Source organism: Diceros bicornis, chromosome 7 (assembly GCF_020826845.1).
Source record: "Diceros bicornis minor isolate mBicDic1 chromosome 7, mDicBic1.mat.cur, whole genome shotgun sequence".
In the NCBI taxonomy this organism is placed as follows: domain Eukaryota; kingdom Metazoa; phylum Chordata; class Mammalia; order Perissodactyla; family Rhinocerotidae; genus Diceros; species Diceros bicornis.
In genome coordinates this window covers 58432584-58454883 of record NC_080746.1, presented here as the reverse complement: position 1 = coordinate 58454883, position 22300 = coordinate 58432584, and the positions used below count along the sequence as shown (strand labels likewise).

The following is a 22300-nucleotide window of genomic DNA, read 5'->3' as shown; positions in this document are numbered from 1 at the left end:
GCCAGGACTGACCCAGACACAGGTTCGATTCAGCAAAGTGAAAGTTCTCTCCCAGGTTAAAGGGGATCCTCCGACAGCAGCCCAGCAGTTGGCAACAGTGGGAGCCAGGCTGGAGGCCTGCGCCTTTAAGGAGCCAGGGGGCGGAGGGGCTGGGCAGGAAGCGGACTCCCAGGAGACGCCGCCACCGGCTAAGTCTTTTTTTTTGGGAAGGGGCGGGCTGGACCCTCCTATGGGCCCCGCCCCTTTTCCGGCAGCCCTTGGCCGGAGGGGAGGGGGACCGGGGTGTCCGAGCGTACCCGATCTAGGGAGCTCCGGGCTCGGCGTCCCGCCCACAAAGGCTCAAGTTTGTTGACTTGGAGGGAGTAGCTGGGGCGGGGGCGGGTGCTAATAATACCGGTTTGTTCCGCCGCTGCGCTTTACAGTTTACACAGCTGTCACCTTCGTTACTCCTTAATTAATAATAAAAATAGCCGCCTTTCAGGAGCGCCTGCTGGATGCCAGGCCCAAGGCCGAGAGCTTTACAAGCAGTCCCATTGTGCTTAAGCACATAACATTATCCCCATTTTCCGGAGCGGGAAGGCGAGGCTCGGAAGGGTGCCGTGACTTGCCCGAGGTCACTCGGCCGGTCAGCGGCTCCGGGATCGAGGCGGGGGGGCCGGGTGAGGCGGGGCGCGGGTGCAACCCCCGGCTCCGCGGAGAGCCGCGGGGGCGGAGCGGCGGGCGGGGCGGAAGGCGAGGGGGGGTGCGGCGCAGAGGATGGCCATCTTAAGTGGCCGCTGAGAGTTCAGCGCCGCTTCTCTGGGGAAGGGGCACCGGAGCAGCCCAGGAGGTGGGGGTCTGCGCGCGGCGCCCGCGGCTCTGGGGCGAGGTCGGAGGCCTGGGAGTTTGAGGGAACTTTTTTCTAGATGGGCAAGGGGAGGCCTGGTCTCGGACTGCTGAACCCCTCAAGGCCCGGGCCTGCGAGTATGGGGGATGGTGCCAGGGAACTTGGCCGAGAGGGGGAAGGGCTCTGCCCCGGCAGAGAGGGACTCCCAGGGACGGTGCGTGGGGATTCGGGGGCACTGGAGCTCGTCTGGGTTTTTGTGGGGGATCGGATCTCTGTGGAGGGGATTCCCCCGCGGTATTTGTCGGGGGCTGGACCCTGTGGAGTTTGGAGGTTCAGGTCTAAGAGCGGGCTGGATTTCACGAGAGTTGGGGGTCCAGGCTGCTTGGAAGATGGGGAGAGGGATGGGAGGGGGTTCATCATGGAATCCTCGCAGGTTTCGGGAACTCGATCCTTGCGAGGCTGTAGGGGGGCCGAATGGAAAAGGATTTCGGATGGAATCAGACATTTATGGGAGTTGAGGGTCATCATTGCGAGTATTGAAGGGAGCTAAATTCTCCGGGGAGGGGGCCGGGATCCCGAAGTGTTGGGGCGCAGGATGGAGGGATTTGGCCTTCGTTGGGGGGGGTGGTTGGGAGCTGGGTCACCTCGGGGTGGTGATGGGGCAGGATCATTGTGGCGTTTGGGAGGTCGGTTACCCCTGGAGTTTTGGGGGGTCCCGGGCCCCGCGGCAATGCAGGGGACGTCATCCCCGCGGGGAAGGGGTTGGGGGCAGGGACAGTCCCGGCCGTGGGCCGAGCGGAGGGGGAAGGGGCCGGCCGCCCACTTCTGCGCTCGGCTCCTGCCCCTCCCCCGCCGCCTCTGAACAAACTTTTCTTTCTCTTCAAGTTGAGGCCGGCGCTGCAGGCGGCGGCGGCTGCGCGGCGAACGAGGCGGCCTGCGCGGCGGAGCGCGGAGCTCGGATCCCCCCCTCGGTCCGGCCGGTGGATCCTCAGGCCCGCGACCCGGGCCCGGGCCCGGCCCTAGCCTCAGCCCGAGCGTCCCGGGGCGGATGGCGCGGGACGGTGGGCGCGGGCGGCGCTGAGCCCTGCGCGGGCCATGGCCTCGGCGTGCGGGGCGCCGGGCCCGGGGGGCGCCGGGCCTGGGGGCGCGCTGGGCAGCCCGGCCCCCGCCTGGTACCACCGCGACCTGAGCCGCGCTGCCGCCGAGGAGCTGCTGGCCCGGGCAGGCCGCGATGGCAGCTTCCTGGTCCGAGACAGCGAGAGCGTGGCGGGAGCCTTCGCGCTCTGCGTCCTGTGAGTGGGGCTGGGGCTCCCGGCGGGCGGGGGCACGGCCCGGGGTTCCTTGAGTGTATGCGGAGGTCCTGGGACCGTGGGACGCCAGCACCCCCCAGAGTGGGGGCCTTGGCTTTATGCTGGGGCTGAGGAAGGATGCAGGGGGCACTTCCTTCTTGCTATGTTCCTGGGGGCTCTTTCTGGGGCTTTGAGGGCAGAGTATGTGGAATCCTGCCGCCTAGGATGTCTGTGATGGGGAAAAATTCTGGAGTCTCTGGCAGACTCCCCTCAGGCACCCTCCAGGTAGACGGGGCCAGAGGGGTGAGAATGTGCATTCCACGGCTGTGTGCGGTTCTGTTTATAGAGCGGTTGGGTGTCTCTGGGCAGGAGTTGGGGCTAGAGAGCCTGATAGGGGTGTGTGAGAATGCCCGGCAGCTTCCTTAGGGGGGCTTTCTGTGCCTCCAGGACTGAGAGTGGGGCCTGCCTGGCTGTGTCTGGCTGGGGCTGAGAGGCAGGGTGGTGTTGAGAAGGAGGGGGTGAGGCTGTATGGGGCCATGTCATTATTGCATGAATCAGTGAGTGCCTGTGTATGCCCCGGCTCTGGGCTGAGCCCTGCATATCCTGGCTGCCCTAGCCCTGAGCTATGGGTGCTGAGCGTAGGGCTAGACTTGGCGCTCTGAGGGGCCCTGGTCCTATACCTGTACCCATCCACCTTGTGCGGCAGTGGTGTTGGGTGAGTTTGCACTTTCAGTTTTGGAGTCTTCTCCCTGAGCTGTCCCCCAAGCCCTGACGGCTGACTCTGGGTGGGCTCCTGCAGGCCTCTGGAGTGGGAGATAGTGGGAAGTGGGTGGGTTGCTTTGTTTTGATCTAGTTCTGTTCCTCTTTAGCTGGCTGAACCCTCTCAAACCCCCATCCCTGTGCCTTCCCCCTCTGTTCTCCTCACCTCTTTGGGGGTGCATTGGCCTAGGCCAGTGGTTCTCAACTGGGACTGATTTTACCTGTCAGGGGACATTTGGCAATGTCTGGAGACATTTTTGGTTGTCACAACTGGGATGGTGCTCCTGGCATCTGGCATACTGGCTACTGGGTAGAAGCCAGGGATGCTGCTAAACATCCTACAATGCACTGGACAGTCCCTCACAACAAAGAATTATGCAGTCCAAAATGTCAATGGTGCGGAGGTTGCGAAACCCAGGTCTAGGCAGTAGACCTGAAAAGGAAGGGGCTCTCTAAGTCTCAGCTTATGCCCCACGTCTGAGGTCCGGGAGGGGAGAGTAAAGAGGGATAGGACAGCCTAGGCAGATGAGTATCCTAGAGTCCTGCCCCGCAGCTCCCTCTGAGGCATACCCCCTAATTAGGGAGGGGAGGGAGGCAGGTGCTGGGTCAGCTGTTGAGTGGGAGAGGGACAGCTGGGCCTGTGTCTGGGTGAGGAACGTTATTGTCCCAGGAGGGAAGAATCCTGGCCCCATTGCCAGGGAGGGAATGGGTGGGGTGAGGGTCTGTCTGTGTGCGGGGATTCAGCTTTACCAGCTGACTCTGGCTGCTCCCTGCATCTCAGGAGCCTGGGGGTGGGCGATCAGAAACCTACTTGCTTACCTGAAAACACACCCACATGTACACAGGAAACATTCAGGACACAACCCTGCCCCAACAGGCGCAGGCAATCCAACCAGCAGGTCAGGATACAGGCCCTGGCCTCTGCCCGGGCTTTACATTCCAGCTCTGCCTTTTACTGGCTCCATGACCTTAGGCAAATCACTATTCTTTGACCCTCAGTTTCCTCTTCTGGAGAATGGGGATAATAATAATAATATCTGCCTCAAATTGTGAGGATTAAATGAGATCACGTCTGTAGGACGCTGAGTACCTGGCCTGTCACAGAGACAGGGCTCAGTTAATGGGAGGCTATTATTGTTATAAACACAGACTCACAGTCCACAAACACCCAGTCTCACACAGACACCTGTACAGCTTGTGCCTAGTCTGTGGCCAGGAGAACCCCGGAATGGGGCCGACGTGAGGGGGTGGGATGGCCCTGTGGCCAAGGTGTAGAGTCTCCTCAAATAGGCATTTGGTCCTCTGGTGCCAACACCCCCCTCCTGCCCGACACACAGAGGCCCGGTGACTCCCTTGGGCCTACCCTGAGGTGTGGCTGCAGAGGGCGTCCTTCACCCCCGAGTGTGGCCTGTGCTGGCCAAGCCTGGCTCAGCTGTCACCTGCTCAGCTGTTGCTGCCATCTGTCAGCACCCCTCTTGCCCCTCCTCAGCTGGGGGCTCTAAGAGGCCTGTGTCTCCCATAGGGGGCCCCCTTGGGTCATCCCAATTTCCTGGTATCTGGGGAAGTGGGGAGAAAGCCTTTGGGTGATATCCCTACATTCCCCAGCCAAACTGCCCCAGACACACACATGAACACAGACGGCAGACGCACACGTGTGTTAGGGCGTAGCCCATGCACGTGCACACAGGTTACCCAGGCTTCTGAGGACTCTCACTCTGGCGGGGGCCCAGACTGGAACCACAGCCCGGAGGGGCTGTTTAGACAGCTGTGGAGGCCACAAAAGAGCTGCCTGTTGCCTCCCGGGCCCTGCGGTGGTGTGGAGTCTGTGTAGGGCTCGGTGGAGGGTGAGGGGGTCTGGTCATTCCTCCTCTGGTTGGCGACACTAGCAGGAAAGAAGTGGACTGGCCCCATCATGAACCCTGTGCAGCTGGGGCAAACAGATTTAGGGAAACCAAGGTGAAGGGGCTGGGGGCCTGGTGTAGGAGAATGGGTGCCTTGAGGCTTAGATCGCAGCCTGGGGGTGACAGGTTCTGACCCCCTGCCTTGCCGTCAGGTATCAGAAGCATGTGCACACATATCGAATTCTACCTGATGGAGAAGACTTCCTGGCCGTACAGGTAGGAGCCTGGACCCTGACCCCTGACCTTGATTCCAGCCTGTGGCTTGGGACCAGCTGGCTGACCCTTCTCCCACCCTGGCTGGCCCGCAGACCTCGCAGGGCGTGCCTGTGCGCCGCTTCCAGACCCTGGGCGAGCTCATCGGCCTGTACGCCCAGCCCAACCAGGGCCTCGTGTGCGCCCTGCTGCTGCCTGTGGAGCGGGAGCGAGAGCCGGACCCGCAGGATGACCGCGATGCCTCAGGTGCTGCCCGGGGTGCAGGGTGCAAACGCCTTCCTTGCCCTGCCCTGACACTACCTGCTTCTTCCCATCCCGTCTTCTCAACCCGCCTCCCCTAAAGCCTAACCACGATGCCAGGGCCCTTTACTCCTTTTCCATGGCGTGGCATCCCCCCCATACTTCACTGAGGGCGGGATGCTCACACTGCTGCCCCATTGACCCCTGTCCACAGATGGGGAGGATGAGAAGCCCCCGCTGCCCCCGCGCTCTGGCTCCACCAGCATTTCTGCCCCCATGGGGCCCAGCAGCCCCCCACCAGCCCCTGAGACCCCCACAACTCCTGCTGCTGAGAGGTGAGACCCCCTAACCCCCTCCACTGAGCAGGAAGTCCCTTTCTCCTTTGAGAACTGTGTCCTCACCAAAGGTGGGGAGACTTTCTAAGCCCTGACCCCACCCCCAGGGACCCCCATTCCATCTCAGCTCCAGCAGCAGACACTCTGGTCCATGGCGCTCTGTCACCAGCACCGTCTCCTCTAGGGATGGGGTGGGGGTGCTGGGACAGGATCAGCAGGGCCTCCACTAACTTCTTAACTCCTCCCTGAAGTGCTCCTAATGGGCTGAGCACGGTCTCACACGAGTACCTGAAGGGTAGCTACGGGCTGGACCTGGAGGCTGTGCGGGGCGGAGCCAGCAACCTGCCCCACCTCACCCGCACTCTCGCCACCTCGTGCCGGAGGCTGCACAGGTACCTGGGGCATCCCAACACCATGCTCTGCACCCTCACCTCTGACCTGTCCTCACCTGCTCCCTTGTTGCACAAATGCCCTGACCTCTGACCTCTGGCCCCGAACAGGGAACCAGCTGTTGCCTCCTGACTTTTCCTCACCTGAACCCTTGTATCCTCATGATGGAGGCTGAAGCTACACACTCAGCCCCCCTCCCTGTACGTGGGTTGGGGTGGGGAGTACTTCTGACCTGATGTCTCCCCTAGTGAGGTGGACAAGGTTCTGTCTGGCCTGGAGATCCTGTCCAAGGTGTTTGACCAGCAGAGCTCACCCATGGTGACTCGCCTTTTGCAGCAGCAGGTGGGATTGTGGGGAGACCTCTGGGGAGTGGGTTCATGTTCTGGGGCTGGTGGGGGCCTCCTGCTTGGTGGCCTCACATACAAGCCTTATTCTTTTCCCCTACAGACCCCACCACAGACTGGGGAGCAGGAACTAGAGAGCCTGGTGCTGAAGCTGTCAGTGCTGAAGGACTTCCTCTCAGGCATCCAGAAGAAGGTGGCCTGACTCCTGACTTCTGACCCCTGACCCAGCAGTCCCTGGCCATTCGCATTGGCCTATCTGATTTCAACCTTGAATTTATGGTTTAGCATTGACCCCAACATCAGCCAAGCCCCTCCTGGCCCCAGCCCTCAGCATGTCCCCTGACCTTGCCTGCCCTTGCCCTTCCAGGCCCTGAAGGCCTTACAGGACATGAGCTCCACAGCACCCCCAGCTCCGCTGCCGCCATCCACACGTAAGGCCAAGACCATCCCCGTGCAGGCCTTTGAGGTACATGACAGGGGGTGCCAGGCGGGGCCTCATGGGGCAAATGGCTGTTGGAGGTGAAGGGGGTGCCGCCTGCCCTCAGGTCTTTTCAGCACCTCCCCACCTCCTGGCCCGCAGGTGAAGCTGGATGTGACCCTGGGTGACCTGACCAAGATTGGAAAGTCGCAGAAGTTCACGCTGAGCGTGGATGTGGAGGGCGGGCGGCTGGTGCTGCTGCGGAGACAGCGGGACTCGCAGGAGGACTGGACAACCTTCACGCATGACCGCAGTGAGCCAGGGCCCAAGCTGGGAGGGGTGGGCAGGGCGGCCCCAGGCCTCGGTACAGGCCAGTGTGATCCGTCCTCCATCCTCTAGTCCGCCAGCTCATTAAGTCCCAGCGAGTCCAGAACAAGCTGGGCGTGGTGTTTGAGAAGGAGAAAGACCGGACGCAGCGCAAGGACTTCATCTTCGTCAGTGCCCGGGTGAGCAGCGGGTTGGGGTAGGCCACTGGGGGCTGCAGAGAAGGGAGGGAACACAGGCTGTAGGCACGTCATCCCTCCTGGCAGGGGTGGGTCTGACAAGGCAGAGAGTATGTGTATCGAGAGTGGGGGCCTGAGGGTGGATTCAGATATTCAATCGATGAACATTTATTGAGCCCCTGTTATATGCTTAGGTAGTGAGTATATAGTGGTGAACCAGACAGGTGTGACCCTCCCCTCCTGTCCCTGCCACCTAGCAGGGTACCCCTGTGGAAGGGGGGTTTCCTGGCTGCCCACCTGCCCCTGACTGGCTGCTGTCCCCCTAGAAGCGGGAGGCCTTCTGCCAGCTGCTGCAGCTCATGAAGAACAAGCACTCCAGGCAGGACGAGCCTGACATGATCTCCATCTTCATAGGCACCTGGAACATGGGTCAGGCCTGGGCGGCGGCTGGGATGGGAGAGAGCAGTGGCCCTGGGGCAGGGCTCTGACCGTGCCCCATCCCTCCACTCCAGGAAGTGTGCCGCCTCCGAAAAATGTGACATCTTGGTTCACGTCAAAGGGTCTAGGGAAGACCCTGGACGAGGTCACGGTGACCATACCCCATGACATCTATGTTTTTGGGACCCAAGAGAACTCAGTGGGCGACCGTGAGTGGCTGGATCTGCTACGCGGGGGCCTCAAGGAGCTCACAGATCTGGATTACCGCCCGGTGAGGAGGGATCATCTTGTCCAGTCCCCTCTCCTCACACTCCACCCCAGACTATCCTGTTTGACCCCTGGCCGACCCTGGAGAACACAACTTGACTGGCTCTCCATCTGGTCCCTGGCCATATCCTTTAGGAGATCTAACCTGAGTCCTTCATGCTATAGGAGGGCCTGTTTCTCTCTGGCCCTCAGGAAAAAGGGGTAGCAGGCCTTCCTATCCTGGGACTGCCAGAACAGTCTACAGTATGGGCCGGGGGTACTGCGGACAGTGGCCCCAGCCTGGAGCAGGGGTGACCCCACGCCCTCTACCCAGATTGCCATGCAGTCACTGTGGAACATCAAGGTGGCTGTGCTCGTCAAGCCCGAGCACGAGAACCGCATCAGCCACGTCAGTACGTCCAGCGTGAAGACTGGCATTGCCAACACCCTGGGTGAGCAGGGCAGGCGGGGTCCCTCTGTTCACACCTGCTTCCTCTGCAGCCTAGGGTCTCCCTCTTTTGGGTGGTCTCAGCTTTCCCATATATGGAACACTTTGAACTTTGTAAAGCATGTTCATATTCTGAATCTCTTCCAGCCCCACCACGAAGGCAGGGCCAGGATAATTACTACATTTCACGGATGAGAAAACTCAGGCTCAGAGTGGTTGAGAGATCTGTCCAAGGTCATGCAGCTAGTTAGTGGTGGAGCTCGGCATAGTGCCCCGGTCTCCTGGTCTGTGGTCCAGTGCTCCCCCAGGATAGATTCTGCACGTCCTTTCAGCTTTACCCTTGGGATCCCCTGTGATCTCCAGGGGCTCTGCTCACACATGCAGACAGACTCAGGCCATCCTGGTGGACCACATGTACCCTGAGTAGCCCCCCAGGGAACTATGGGGGTGTGTTGTTGGGTGGTGGTGTTATGTAGGTGTGTGTTCAGGGGCCTGCCTGCCTCACAGCATCTGGGGGCGGGGGTTAGAAGGATCTTCCCTGTGCTGCTTCGAGGGGCACAGGGGAGAGTTGGGAGCCCTCTGAGGGTGACTCAGGCTTTCCTCTCTTGCTTGCCCTGACAGGAAACAAGGGAGCCGTGGGCGTCTCCTTCATGTTCAATGGCACCTCATTTGGCTTTGTGAATTGCCACCTCACCTCGGGAAATGAGAAGACCGCCCGGTGAGGGTCTCTTTAACCTCATCCCCTATTCTCCTGAGACCTATTCCCTCTCCCATATCCCAGTCCATGACCCTCCCTCATCTCCGTGCCCAGAGACCCCCTTCTCCCTTATTGCAACTCAAGAGCCCTTTGTCTGTCTCTGACCTTGATCTTGTCCCCAGCTCTTTCTTCTGTCCCCAGGGATCCCCTGATCCCTGCCCCACCTTTGACCCCAGAGACTTCTCACCTTTACATTTGTCATTGACTCCTGACCCTGGGGACCTCCCCCATGCCCACCGTAGGCGGAACCAGAACTACCTGGACATCCTGCGGCTGCTCTCACTGGGCGACCGGCAGCTCAGTGCCTTTGACATCTCTCTGCGTTTCACTCACCTCTTCTGGTTCGGGGACCTCAACTACCGCCTGGACATGGATATCCAGGTGCAAACAGGGCCCGGTGGGTGGCTGGTACGGAGGCTGGGCTGGGGGCCAGATGGGCTCCCACCTCTGGCCCTGGCTCAGAGGCAAAGTCTCCAGCCTTTGTGTCCCCACCCCAGGAGATCTTGAACTACATCAGCAGGAAGGAGTTTGAGCCCCTGCTCAGGGTGGACCAGCTCAACTTGGAGCGGGAAAAGCACAAGGTCTTCCTTCGATTCAGTGAGTACAGGCCCGGTGGGAGGTCTCTGAGGGTTGGGGTCCTTGTGGTATCCCTGGTCTTCAGGGCCCTGACCCCTTGTCCCCTGCCTTCCCTAGGTGAGGAGGAGATCTCCTACCCGCCCACCTACCGCTATGAGCGGGGTTCACGGGACACGTATGCCTGGCACAAGCAGAAGCCAACTGGGGTGAGTGAGGAGAACAAGGTGGACCTTGGGAGACCCCCAGGGCTGCAGTGAATCCAGAGTGTGTGTGAGGTCAAGGGTCTGGGCCTCTGCAGTTACTGCTCCAGCTTCTGTGGCCGCTCGAGGCCTTAGGGGGGATCCTGGGTGCTGTGAAGATCCAGGGAGGGAGGTGGACGCTGAGGCCCAGTGTGGTGGGAGTGTGGGGCCTCATCAGTTCTCGGGGGGGCGCTCATCTGAGCAACCCCAGCCATCAGCCCTGACCATGCTGCCATCCCCTGCCCCAGGTCCGGACCAACGTGCCTTCGTGGTGTGACCGGATTCTCTGGAAATCCTACCCCGAAACCCACATCATCTGCAATTCCTATGGTCAGGGCCTCCTGGACAGGGTGATGGGCGATCCTGGGTGGTCACTGCCCCAGCTTTGGGAAGTGGGAACAGAGAGTGAAGAGCTTGCCCCTGAGCCCCCATTCCTGTCCCCCCTCCCCAGGTTGCACTGATGACATCGTCACCAGCGACCACTCTCCCGTGTTTGGGACATTTGAGGTGGGAGTTACCTCTCAGTTCATCTCTAAGAAAGGTGACTATTCTGGATGTGCTAGTGGGTCTGGCATACATCTGGGTGGGCACAGGTGGTGGCCTGGGGACGTGCATGGGTTTGAATATACCTAAGTGTGCGTGTGTGTTTGGGTGTGTACACGTGCATTTAGGAATGTTTCTAAAGATGTGATGTGTGAGAGTGTCCGTGTGCCTGGGTCACCGTGAGAGGTGCATGTCCATGTGCGTGTGTATATGTGTGAGTGTAAATACGTTTCTGTCTGTATCTCCCTGGGGCCACGTGTGTACCCTGTGTGCGTGGTGCTATGGTGGATTGTTGGTGGACCATCCCTGCGGGCACTCTGGTCCCCAGCCCCCTCTTAGGATGTCTCTCATTCTTGGGTTATCTGTCTGCCCGGGTCCAGGTCTGGGGTTTGGGGTCTCCCTCTTGTTGCTTGGGATTGGGGAGGCCCCTCCTGGCCTTCCCTCCTGCTCTGCCAGGGCCCCTGACTTCCTGTCCCAGGGCTCAGTCTTTCTGTTCCCTCCTCCTCTCATCCTCTCAGCCCTCCTGTCTGCCTTCCTTCTTCCTCCCTCCAGGGCTCTCAAAGACTTCGGACCAGGCCTACATTGAGTTTGAGAGCATCGAGGCCATTGTGAAGACGGCCAGCCGCACCAAGTTCTTCATTGAGTTCTACTCCACCTGCCTGGAGGGTCAGAGGCGGGCCCCAGGGCTGGGTGTGGGCCAAGGGGGATGGGAGGCCGGAGGTGCCCACGGCCGTCAGTCCCCTAGTTAGGGGGAAGGGAAGCCGGGAGCTGGCACTCAGTTGGGTGTCCCCCACCCCCACCCCAGAGTACAAGAAGAGCTTTGAGAATGATGCCCAGAGCAGTGACAACATCAACTTCCTCAAGGTGCAGTGGTCCTCGCGCCAGCTGCCCACGGTGAGGCTGCTGGCAGGGCCTGGGCTGGTGGGTGAGGGCACAGAGAGAGGGCTGGCAGAGGCGTTCGGGAGCCTGCCTGGGAGGCTGTGTGTGTGTGTCTGTGGGGGGCTGGGCTTGAGTGAGGATGAGGGCATGTGCTTTATTTGGGGGTGTGGGACCAAGTTGCAGTTTGTTCATTCATTCATTCAATAAATACTTCTTGAGCCTTTGCTAAATCCTGTGTTGGCCACTGAGGATGCAGAAGATTAATTAGTTACGAGGCTAAGTGCTATGAAGGCCCATGCAGGGCTGTGTCTCCTACACTAAGGACTTGGGATCTTTCCTTGAGAGTTGAGTGGGAGTGAGCATGGACGAGCATGAGGGTGGGGGTGAGTGGTGTCAGGGGCAGGAGGAGCTGGGTGGGGCTTTGTTCCTGACTGGGCCTCTCCGCTCCCCAGCTCAAGCCAATTCTGGCTGACATCGAGTACCTGCAGGACCAGCACCTCCTGCTCACAGTCAAGTCCATGGACGGCTACGAATCCTATGGTGAGGAGCGAGGGGTGCCAGGGACACAGGAAGCCAGACAGGGCCCTGGAAAGGTTTGGCAATCTGCTAGTCTGCCCTGTCTGCCCTTCAGGGGAGTGTGTGGTGGCGCTCAAGTCCATGATTGGCAGCACGGCCCAGCAGTTCCTGACCTTCCTGTCCCACCGCGGCGAAGAGACAGGCAACATCCGTGGCTCCATGAAGGTGCGGGTGCCCACAGAGCGCCTGGGCACCCGTGAGCGACTCTACGGTGGGGGCTCCATTGGGAGGGGTGTAGGGCGTGAGATGGGGTGGTGCGGGCAGGTCTAGGAAGGGAGGACCAGGCGTGTGGGGAGGGCAAGTTAGAATCTCTTAGAATATCTGGAAGTTCTGTAGCCGTGGCTGGGAGTGGGCCTGCCCTGAGGAATAGCTGGGAAGGGGCTGGCAGGCCCAGTGGGTGTCTCTGGGATCTAGGAGCCCAGGTCCCCTCTGAGACTCCTTTCCCTTCCTCCCCCAGAGTGGATCAGCATTGACAAGGATGAGGGGGGAGCAAAGAGTAAAGCGCCCTCTGTGTCCCGAGGCAGCCAGGAGCCCAGGTGAGCTGGGGCTGTGTTGGGAGTCAGGTGAAGAGGTGCCTAGGGGCTTTTGGTCGACCCCTACTTCATCTCTCCTCCCCTGTGCACCCCTGGCAGGTCAGGGAGCCGCAAGCCAGCCCCCGCAGAGGCCTCCTGCCCGCTGTCCAAGTTATTTGAAGAACCAGAGAAACCACCACCAACTGGGAGGCCCCCAGCCCCACCTCGAGCTGCTCCCCGGGAGGAGCCCCAGACCTCCAGGTGAGAGAAGGAACCTGTCATCCCTCCACTTTATCCATTGCTATGCGTGGCTCTCAGGGCCGGCCTGGGGATCTTCTGCTGCTTGGGTGCTCTGCCCCCCCACAGTCGGATGTGCCGGGGCCCTATGCCCGTGGCCACTCTGGCCAGCCAGGCCTCCCTTAGGTGTGGCTCCCTGAGTCAAAGGGAGCACAGTCAGCCTTTCCTCCCAATTCTGCCTTAAAAAATAGAATTAGAAATTGTTTCTGCAGCAGCTCCCTCTATGTAAACAGACTTAGCTTGAGTCTCCTGTTTAGAGAAGGCAGGCGCCTCAGCACGGGATTCCCCTGGGTGCGTTTTATGGAACACTGTCCTACGAGATGGCCCACTGGAAACGGGTTTGTGGTCAAGTGAGTTTGGGAAATAGTAGTTGCTAGATTCTTTTCTTAGATATTCCCAGTGCACATCAGTATTAACAAAAGCTCTGGGCATGTGGACAGAAAGGAAACCCTTTTTCAACTCTGTTGAATATAGTTTCCCAAACTTCATGGGCCAGGAAACTTCTGTTCTGCACAATAACTATTAATATCCTGGGGAACTAATGTTCTGTGGATCATACTTTGGGAAAGTGGGGCTCGCTTTCTAATTATATCCAGTTGTCGCTGGAACTGAATGAAAACTCCTCGGGACAGTGTGGTGCGTTGCACTCATCTTCAGCAGTGAGCAATTACCTGGGTTTTATCCCCAGGCTTGAGGAAAACTAACCTGAATCCCTGAGTAAGATTCCTCGGTAGCTGGGCCTCAGATGCCTCTGGAGGCCTTCCAGATCTGGCCAGTGGTTCTCATTAAAGGCCTTTATTGCCCTGCCTCTGGCACCTGTTTTCACCCTTTAAACTCAGGTTTCACAGTTACAGACAAAGTCACAAACGATCTGAGAATCTCAGCAAGTGAGGCAAGGACGTTTAGAGGTTATCTGTTCAATTCCCCCGTCCCCCTGATTTGAGAGATGAGGACACCAAGGGCCAGGGAGGGAAAGTGACGTGCTCAAGGTCACATTCAAGTGTAGGACCAGGGGCCCACGTCTCCTGAAGCCCAGTCCAGTTCTCCTTCCACTGCACCCACTGCCTCCACTTTGGGTTTATGGGTCCTGGCTTAGTTATCCCGTTCCCAAACCCAGGTTGAAGCCGGAGGGGGCTCCAGAGCCAGAAGGGGTGGCAGCCCCCCCACCCAAGAACAGCTTCAATAACCCTGCCTACTACGTTCTTGAAGGAGTCCCACACCAGCTGCTGCCCCCAGAGCCACCCTCGTCTGCCAGGGCCCCTGTCCCACCTGCCACCAAGAACAAAGTGGCCATCACAGTGCCTGCTCCACAGCTCGGGCGCCACCGGCCCCCCCGTGTGGGAGAGGGGAGCTCATCAGATGAGGAATCTGGGGGCACACTGCCTCCTCCAGACTTTCCACCCCCACCTCTGCCAGACTCGGCCATCTTCCTGCCCCCCAGCCTGGATCCTTTGCCAGGGCCAGTGGTCCGGAGCCGCAGTGGGGGTGAGGCCCGTGCTCCACCACCTCCCAAGGCACATCCAAGACCCCCACTGCCCCCAGGCCCCTCGCCCACCAGCACTTTCCTGGGGGAGGTCGCCAGCGGGGATGATCGCTCCTGCTCAGTGCTGCAAATAGCCAAGACGCTGAGTGAGGTGGACTATGCTCCTGCTGCATCTGGCCGCTCAGTGCTCCTGCCAGGCCCTTTGGAGCTGCAGCCACCCCGGGGACTGCCCTCGGACTATGGCCGACCTCTCAGCTTCCCTCCGCCCCGAATCCGAGAGAGCATCCAGGAGGATCTGGCAGAGGAGGTGTGTGGACCAGGGGTGGCTGGCTGTGTGTACCCAAGGGGTGTGCTTGCCCGTGGACTGTGGTATCCTTTTACTCCACCATTCAACACTCAGTGGTGTGCCCTCTGCCCTGAGCTGGGCACTGGGGAGTTGGGGGACACATGAATCAGCTCAGTTCTTGCCTCACTCCCCCGCAGAGCATGTGGTAGAATGTGGCTGTCCGCAGGTGCTTCAGTGTGGGGGGCCCCTCAATGCTCCCCTGACATACCCTATTCCCTCAGGCTCCGTGCCCGCAGGGCGGGCGGGCCGGCGGGCTGGGCGAGGCTGGCATGGGCGCCTGGTTGCGGGCCATCGGCTTGGAGCGCTATGAGGAGGGCCTGGTGCACAATGGCTGGGACGACCTGGAGTTTCTCAGGTGGGGGCGGAGCTGGAGGCGGATTGGGTGGGTCTGGCCCCGGGGGCAGAGCTAGGGGCCCCCTCCCACCTCTCCCATCTCCCAGCCTCTCTTACCCCTACAGCGACATCACCGAGGAGGACCTGGAGGAGGCTGGGGTGCAGGACCCGGCTCACAAGCGCCTCCTTCTGGACACCCTGCAGCTCAGCAAGTGATGGCCGTGGCACCGCGAAGCGGCGAACTCAGCGCCCCTTCCCCCCGCGAAGACCCAGCCGTGTCCCCCGGAGTATGAGGGGCGGGGCAGTACCTCTTTGCCTATTTATTGGGGATCTGCGTTCCCCACTGCCCAAACACTTGGAATGCCCCAGTTGGGACATCCTGCCCCTCGCCCTTTAGACCCGGGGCTCCGGAAGTCAGTTGCCGTGGTTACCAAGGACCTTGGTTATTCTGGTGCTGTCCTCCCTTTCTGGACCCCTCCTCCCAGCGCCAGGGGTGCCCGTGGGGTCCACTTGGGTACGTCTGGGCCCCCACTTTCACCGCTGTGTCTGCTGCACTCCACCGGCTTGAACCACAGCGGGAGGGGCTGGGCTAGGACCTGTCTACCCCCACTCTGGGGTGTCCGTCCGGAAATGAAGGAATAGCCCGAGGACTGGGCTGGGGTTTATTTAAGCTTTTCTGTGTGGGTTTAGGGAGGGCGGGCACTTTATTATTATTGGGACCGGTTGGGGTGGGGGAGGATCTCTGCCGTAAAGTGCCGGTTTGCTTAGTTCTCACTGTCTCCGGGTCCGTCCCGCCCTGCGCTAGGGATGCGCGGCCGCCGCGGTTCCTCGCCGGTCGCCGGGGGCACCGGGCTCTTGCAGGCAGCCTGTCCGCATCCTGGGTACTCAGAGGATTGCCCGCATGACGTCTTCAATAAATTAAGTTTTATTTGGATTGAGCAAAACTCACCTCAATAAATTACAAGTTTTTCAAAGGAAAAGAACAACAACAAAAAATCAGGAAAGAGGAAACCCCTCTGACCCGTTGCCCTGGCAGCCCCTCCGCCCCAAATGGGCCTACCCTCTGCGCCAGACCGGCTGGGAATGGGAGGGGATAAGAGAGGGACAAATGGCCTGTGGGACCCTCAGGCTGCTGATTATCCCGGTGATCACCGGCCTCCCCACGGGTGGGGTCAGTGCGGGTGGGCCCGCGGCGTGGGTCAGCCGGCTGGTCACCAAGGTGAGGAGTGACCAGCCAGCTGCAGAGCCAAGGGAGGGGGCCCAGCTGTTCCTCCTCGAGGACTCACGTTCGAGCACTTGTATTTGATCCTGGTTCCAAAGAAAGCCAAGCTAGAAGGGGCTCGGGGCTCTCCTGGAGGGGTCCCAGTGAAAACGACCCCACTCTGCTGGGTGGGGGTGGGTGAGGACGAGAGTGGCCCTGACTTGGTCTCCAAAGCTGGGGAGGGCACGCCTAGGGGTCTGACACGGTGGGAGGTGGGAACGGACGGGGACTTCCAGGCAGGCGGCCGGGCTGGGGAGGGACTCTGGCAGGTCCCGGAGGGGCAGGGGCGTCTCTGGGGGCAGGCTCGGAGCCTCCAGAGTCCGGCGGCTAGAAGAGATTGGTCTTCAGGGCGGGGCCGGGCTTCCGGTGGAAGGAGGACAGAACCCCCGAGAAGGGCCCGGGCCCGGGTTCCGCCGGCTGCCAGGCCTTAAGCAGCTCGGCCGCACCCGCGCCGGGCCCGCCGCCCCCACCGCCCGCCACGCCGGCCCACAACGGGCCCTTGAGCGGCTGTGGCCCCGGGCCGGGACCGGGCCCGGAGCCCAAGGCGGCGGGCAGCGGGCTGGGGCTCAGGCGCGGGCTGGCCAGGCCGGGCGCGGGCGGCGGCGGCAGCGACGCGGTGCTGTCGGGCGTGGGGCTGCACGTGGACTCCTTGGAGTCGTCGTCCTCCGACGAGCAGCGCGCCTCGCCCTTTTTGGCGCCCGCCGCGCCCGCCGCACCCTTGGCGCTGGCCGCGCGCTCCTGTTTGCGGAACTTGGCCCGGCGGTTCTGGAACCACACCTGCGGGCACAAGGGCCGGTCAGCCCGGGGCCGCAAGGCGCGGGGGGGACCTCCGTCCGGAAGGGGCCGGGTTAGGGTTATTTCCGGCCTTCCGAGCGTCGGCCCCTCGGCCCTCCAGCATTCGGCTCGGTGCCCTCCTTGTCTCTCCGCTGCCCTCCTCTCCTCCACTTGCCCCTTCCTCCAGGTCCTTAGGGTGTTCCCCTTGGGATCTGCTCGCCCGCGATCCCCGCTGCCCGCTAGTGCTCTTGGTCTCCTGGAGGGGACTCCGCCTTTGCTCTCCTCATCACCCAAAGCCCTGCCCCCCTATTCCCTCCTACAAGAAGCTCCGGGAGTTGCGCCTGCAGTGTCCTACGGCGGTGGAAAGCAGCTTAGGGCACGAGGGGAAACCTTCTGTCCAGGGTCTCCGGGAAAGGCGGGCCATATGAACATCTGTACTTCGGATTTGTAAGGCAGACAACAGGGTCCGCCCTGGCCCCGCTCTCCTCGGCTCTGCGCCTGCCTCGAGCCCGGGCTTTCTAGGCTCAGGGGTTTCACAGCTGCAGAGCTGGGGAGGGGACCTGGAGGCGATGAATGGCTTACCCCCACTCCTCCGCCTTGCTCGGCCCTGAGGCCGCCTGGGGCTCCCCTTCTACCCGCTCATTCTTCTTCCTGGCTTCCTAAGCATCATTCTGCACGCCCAGCCCTACCTGGGAGACTGAGGGGAAATCGGGGGGCTGAACAGCTCACTTCTCCCGAGGGCCTCAGGTCTGCCAAGTCCTGGTTCCGCCTCTCCAGGCTCCTCGTCCTCTCCTGCCGAGCTACCCCCCCCCCGACTGCGCCCCGGCCCCTGGTCCTAACTCTCCGCCTCCAGGCTGCACCTGCCCGCCGCCCGAGTGAGGCCCCTCTGTCCCCCCGGCCCTCCAGGTGTCGGGCACTACTCTCCTTCCCCCTCTCCGCGCGCACACACTCCCGTACACACACGCGCAAGCACGCACCTGCACACGAGCCTCAGTGAGGTCGATCTTGAGCGCCAGCTCCTCGCGCGTGTAAATGTCGGGGTAGTGGGTCTCGGCGAAGACGCGCTCCAGCTCCTTGAGCTGCGCGCTGGTGAACGTGGTGCGGATGCGCCGCTGTTTGCGCTTCTCGTGCAGGCCCGACGGCTCCGGGAAGAACTTGTAGGGCACTAGGGGTGTGTGCGGGAGGCGGGAGCAACGAGGGTGGGGGCGTGAGGGGGCGAGCTCAGCCCGCTGTGTCCTGCCCCTGAGGAGATCGCTCACCGTCCCCCGCCCCTGACCTGGCCCCTCGTCTTGGTCCTCTCATCCTCAGGTCGAGCGTCTTACTCATCGCTCGATGGAGCCGGCAGGGGTGAAGGAGGACAGGGTGCAGGGAGACCTGGGGCCCAAGAGCAGCAGCGAAGGAACCAGAATGTGATCCTCGGTCAAGACCGCTGACCTGTAGTTGGGCCTTCACCGTGTTCCCTCCACCTCTCGCCAGTCCATTCCCCCCTCCCCACTCCCCTCGGTGCGTCTCTCCCTCAGTCAGTCTGCCAGCTTGACTTCAGGTCCTGTTCTGTCCACTGGAGCCTTGGCTGTCTGTCAGGTCTCACCAGCATTGCCAGTCTCCCCAGTAACCAGTGCTGGACCTCAGCTGGGCGACTGAGATGCCCCTGCCTGAGTCTACTTTCAGCCCTGCCAGGCTCTCTGCTGTGTATGGATTTGGCCCCCTCCACCCCCCATCTCTCTCCTTCCCAGGCCTCGTTTCCTCAGCCCCATCTCATAGCCCATCTCCTCCAGGTGCCCCCTCTCCTCTTCCTCATCTCTCTCCATCTGCATCTCTCTCCAACTTTTCCCTTCTGGACCATTCTTCTCTTTGTGCCATTGAGAAGGGTTTTTATTTCTCCCCGCCCAGGTTCCTCCATCTTCTCTTTGCCCTTCTCCCTCCCAGGTACCTCACTCTGTGTCCCAACTCCCCCAAAGCCAGCGCCACCCCTCCGCCTCACTCTTCCCATCCCTGTCTCCTACCTACCCCATCCAAGTCCCCACTGCCCTCTAGACAGTGTTTCTGACAGAAACACTATCTCCCCATCCCTGTCTCCAGGCCCTGTTTAGGTCTCCATATTCTCCAAGGGTCCTCAATATCCTTCATCTTTGTCTTATCTCCCTACTTCTCTACCTCCCCTAATCCTTGCCTCCAACACCCCTTCCTGTCCCTATCTTGCTCATCTCTGTTTCCAATCTTCCTTCATCCCCATCTCTCATAATTCCTGTCCCTATCACCTGGTTCTTCTCTCTATCTCCCTAACCCTGGGTCCTGATTTCACCAAGGTCCCCAATCTTCCCATCTCTGCTCACATCTCTCTGTACCTGTTCCCATCTCCCCCATCTCAGAAATCCATCTCTCTGGGGCCCACCTCCCCAATTCCTGTCTCCATCTCCCCAATCTTCATCCACATCTGGTCCAGAGTATCCGATCTCCCCATCCCTGGCCCAGTTTCTGGCTCCATCTCCCTGGTTCTTATTTCTCCAAATCCAGGTCCCTATCTCACCATCCCTCCCCACCCCCCAGGTGCTTATCTTCTACTTGGGTCCCTGGTGGTCTTCCCAGGAAGGCAGGAGATAAGGACATTGGGTGGGGCAGCCTGGACTCTAATCGGAGGGATGGAGATGACTGAGAGGCTCCAGGAGGTTGAGGGTTCAGACGGGGTCTTGGATCAAGGGGCTTGGTGGGGGAGTCATAGGGACTGCTTCCGGGTTCTGCAGGACTCTAGCTGGGAGAGTATCCAGGGGCAATGGGGAAATGAAAGTCGCTTAATGACCTGGGCACCCGTTTTTTTGGGCCACGGAATGGGTTTCAGTGGTGCATGAGGGTTTGGGCACCGGTGGATGGGTCCAAAACCGGGTAGGAGGGGCCTGATGGTGCTGGGGCTCTAGGAAGGTTTCCATCTGGGCAGCTCAGCTGTCACAGGGATCCTTGTTCGGATGGGGCATGAAATGGAGTGGGGATGATGGGGGGGGGGGGTCTGGCTGGCTGAGCCAGAAGTGTCTTCCAAGGACACAGGGGATGGAAAGGTTTGGTGGTCAGTCTTTGCAGGTGGGGAGGAGAGGGCCTGGTGAGGGGCCTGAGGCTGGACTGGGGATCTAAGTCCCTTGACCTGAAGTGCACAGGATAGGATATGGCAGCGAGAAAGAGGAATGGGAAGGATGAGAGGGTGGGGCTCAACTCTGCCTAGGGGAACCCAGTCTTACAGGGGGTCTGAGGGGTCCTGCGAGGCGTTGGAGGGTCTGGCCAGCGCAGGGATGGTGGCGGCTGTGGGGGACAGTCGCAATCACTTGCCGAGTAGGGCATGGGCTGGGGGTTCCCCAAGATTTGGAGGGAGGGTTGGGCCGGGGGTGGGCTCACCTGCTGAGTAGGGCGCGGGCTGGTGGTCGCGGAGAGCGCCAAGCGCGCAGTTGGAGGAGCCGAGCGCGGGGCAGGGCGGCCCAGCCGCGGGGAAGGCGGGCCGCAGGGGGCTGTACTGGAAGCCGCCGGGCTGGCTGCAGGCGCCGAAGTCGCCGTAGGCGGACGCCTCCATGGCCGCCACGCACGAGTCGTACGAATTGAGGTAGGAGTAGTCCATCGGCCCGGGGGGCGGGAGCAGGGGCCTGGCCGGGCCGGGTCGGGGTCGGGGCCCTGGGCCGGGTCACGGTCGGGATGGAGGTTCGAGTGCCAGGCGCCGAGGACCCGAGGCCAGCTCTGAGCGCCCGCGAGTCTGCCCGCCCCGTCGCGGCCGCGCTCCGCCCGAGTGCAACGCAAGTGCAGCCCGGCCCGGCCCGCGCGCCTTTTAACGCGCAGGACCCCGCGGAGGGGGCGGGGCGGGGCGAGCTCCGCGGGGCGGGGCCTGGGCAGCCCAGCCCCGCCCCCAGCCACCCCCGACCCCCACCCCAAAGGGTCCCCGCCGCCCTCTTAGGGCTCCGGAGGTGCAGGGCGGGGCTGAGCGGGGCCCCATCCCTAGAGTTCCCATCCCGTCCCAATTCGGACCAGATCTTCCGTCTCTACGCATCTTGCCAGACCGAGGGTCCTGACCCCTTTCCCCGGCCTCCCCACCTGCGGCCCCACAGAAGGGAGGGGAGACAGGCCCGGCGGCGCTCGCGTGAAGAAGTTAATTCAATTCACCCTGTTAACCAAGTTATTCCGATCCAGCCCCTCGGCCCCGCCCCCAGCGAGGTCCCATCCCGACGGAGACCACGGAGGCGACCCAGGAGGGGGAATGGAGACCAAGACCAGGAAGAGACAGAGCCTAGGATGGGGACGTGCCTGAAGGGAGGAGACAGAGACGGAGACAGAGAGAGAAGGGGACAGAAACAGTGATGGAGAAAGGGACGAGAGGGATTACAGGTACACAGATGGAGACAAGGATGAGACATGGACGAGAGAGATGGTTGGAGACGGCGGCCAGAGGGAGACAGGGACAGCGATGGAGACAAAGCTGAAACACGTACAAGAGAAAAGCAGGGATGGAGATGGGGGCAAGGCAGCGACAGAGGAGACGCGGATAAGAGAGACAGAGAGGGGGACCGAGCAAGAGTGAGGCAAGCATGGGGACAGAGGAGGCACCGGGATGAGACATGGACGGAAACAAGGGCTGCGATGATCAGGAGAGAGAGGAGACAACACAAGACGGTGATAGTGAGACAGACGCACACGGAGGGACAGTCGCAGAGAGACAAGGCCAGGGACAGACACAGCGGAGGAACAGGCTGAGAGGTGCAGAGAAAGAGCTTTGGAAAGCTGCGAGCCGCGAGCCACGATCCACAGCCAGAGCGCCCAGGGCGGGGGGCGGGGGGGGGGGGGGGGGGGGAAGGATTGTGGGGGCGGCACCTCAGGAGGCTGCCGGCTGGCGAGGGGGAGGGTCGCTGGAGCGCAGGTCTTTCTATCCTGATGTGTCCTGAAGGCCACACCTTCAGGGCCCGGCCTGCCTCTCCCCTCCCCAAGTTCCCCTAGCTTAGTCCCCCTCCCCAGTGCCACTGGGTGTGACCCTCTGGTCCCCAGCACCCTGGGCACAGAGAGTGTGTGTGTGATGAACGTTAGGACCCAGGAGTAACCGAGTGACCCCTTCGCTCTCCCCCAGCCTCTCACCTCCCTCCTCCAGAGGCCCTTTTCTTTTCCAGAAAAACAACCTAGACTCAGTCTGGACCTGGCCACAGACGGGGCACTCCGCAACTCAGCCATCCGCCTTCACACAGTGGGACTACCAGACGCAAATCCTTTCCGGAAGAACAGAACAGAGAACTCTTCTGCCCCTGCAGCTCGCCTGAGGTGGATTGGGAGCTTCCTCACCCAGTCCCCAGCCTTCTCTGCCCAGATCTTTGCAGGTCCTGAAGATGGGGGAGTGGAGACCCAGCAAGAAGCCAGG

General features: G+C 61.3%; 2 protein-coding genes across 4 annotated transcripts; one reads left to right on the top strand and one right to left on the bottom strand.

Moving 5' to 3' along the window:
- The first annotated feature begins 501 nt into the window (after positions 1-501).
- Positions 502-15825, top strand: INPPL1 (inositol polyphosphate phosphatase like 1). 3 transcript variants are annotated; one of them, XM_058545684.1, is made up of 30 exons: positions 502-659; positions 1712-2118; positions 4928-4991; positions 5084-5234; positions 5443-5563; positions 5815-5955; positions 6202-6295; positions 6401-6490; positions 6665-6763; positions 6878-7028; positions 7115-7221; positions 7545-7647; positions 7731-7927; positions 8237-8354; positions 8972-9068; positions 9350-9488; positions 9605-9704; positions 9801-9889; positions 10171-10252; positions 10374-10463; positions 11018-11131; positions 11271-11359; positions 11797-11884; positions 11976-12131; positions 12378-12456; positions 12553-12693; positions 12987-13067; positions 13847-14519; positions 14780-14913; positions 15017-15825. In XM_058545684.1, exons 2-30 carry the CDS (start codon positions 1922-1924, stop codon positions 15105-15107), a joined length of 3876 nt encoding a protein of 1291 aa, XP_058401667.1. In that variant the 5' UTR covers positions 502-659; positions 1712-1921; the 3' UTR covers positions 15108-15825. The 3 variants fall into 3 exon arrangements, with proteins under 3 accessions (XP_058401667.1, XP_058401666.1, XP_058401668.1); XM_058545683.1 differs by lacking the exon at positions 502-659 and adding an exon at positions 813-829; XM_058545685.1 differs by lacking the exons at positions 502-659; positions 12987-13067 and adding an exon at positions 813-829.
- Positions 15799-20647, bottom strand: PHOX2A (paired like homeobox 2A). The gene is made up of 3 exons (XM_058545708.1): positions 20308-20647; positions 17904-18091; positions 15799-16929 (listed from the first exon to the last, which is right to left on the bottom strand). The coding sequence occupies exons 1-3, from the start codon at positions 20522-20524 to the stop codon at positions 16480-16482; spliced, it is 855 nt and encodes a 284-aa protein (XP_058401691.1). The 5' UTR covers positions 20525-20647; the 3' UTR covers positions 15799-16479.
- Positions 20648-22300: the final 1653 nt, after the last annotated feature.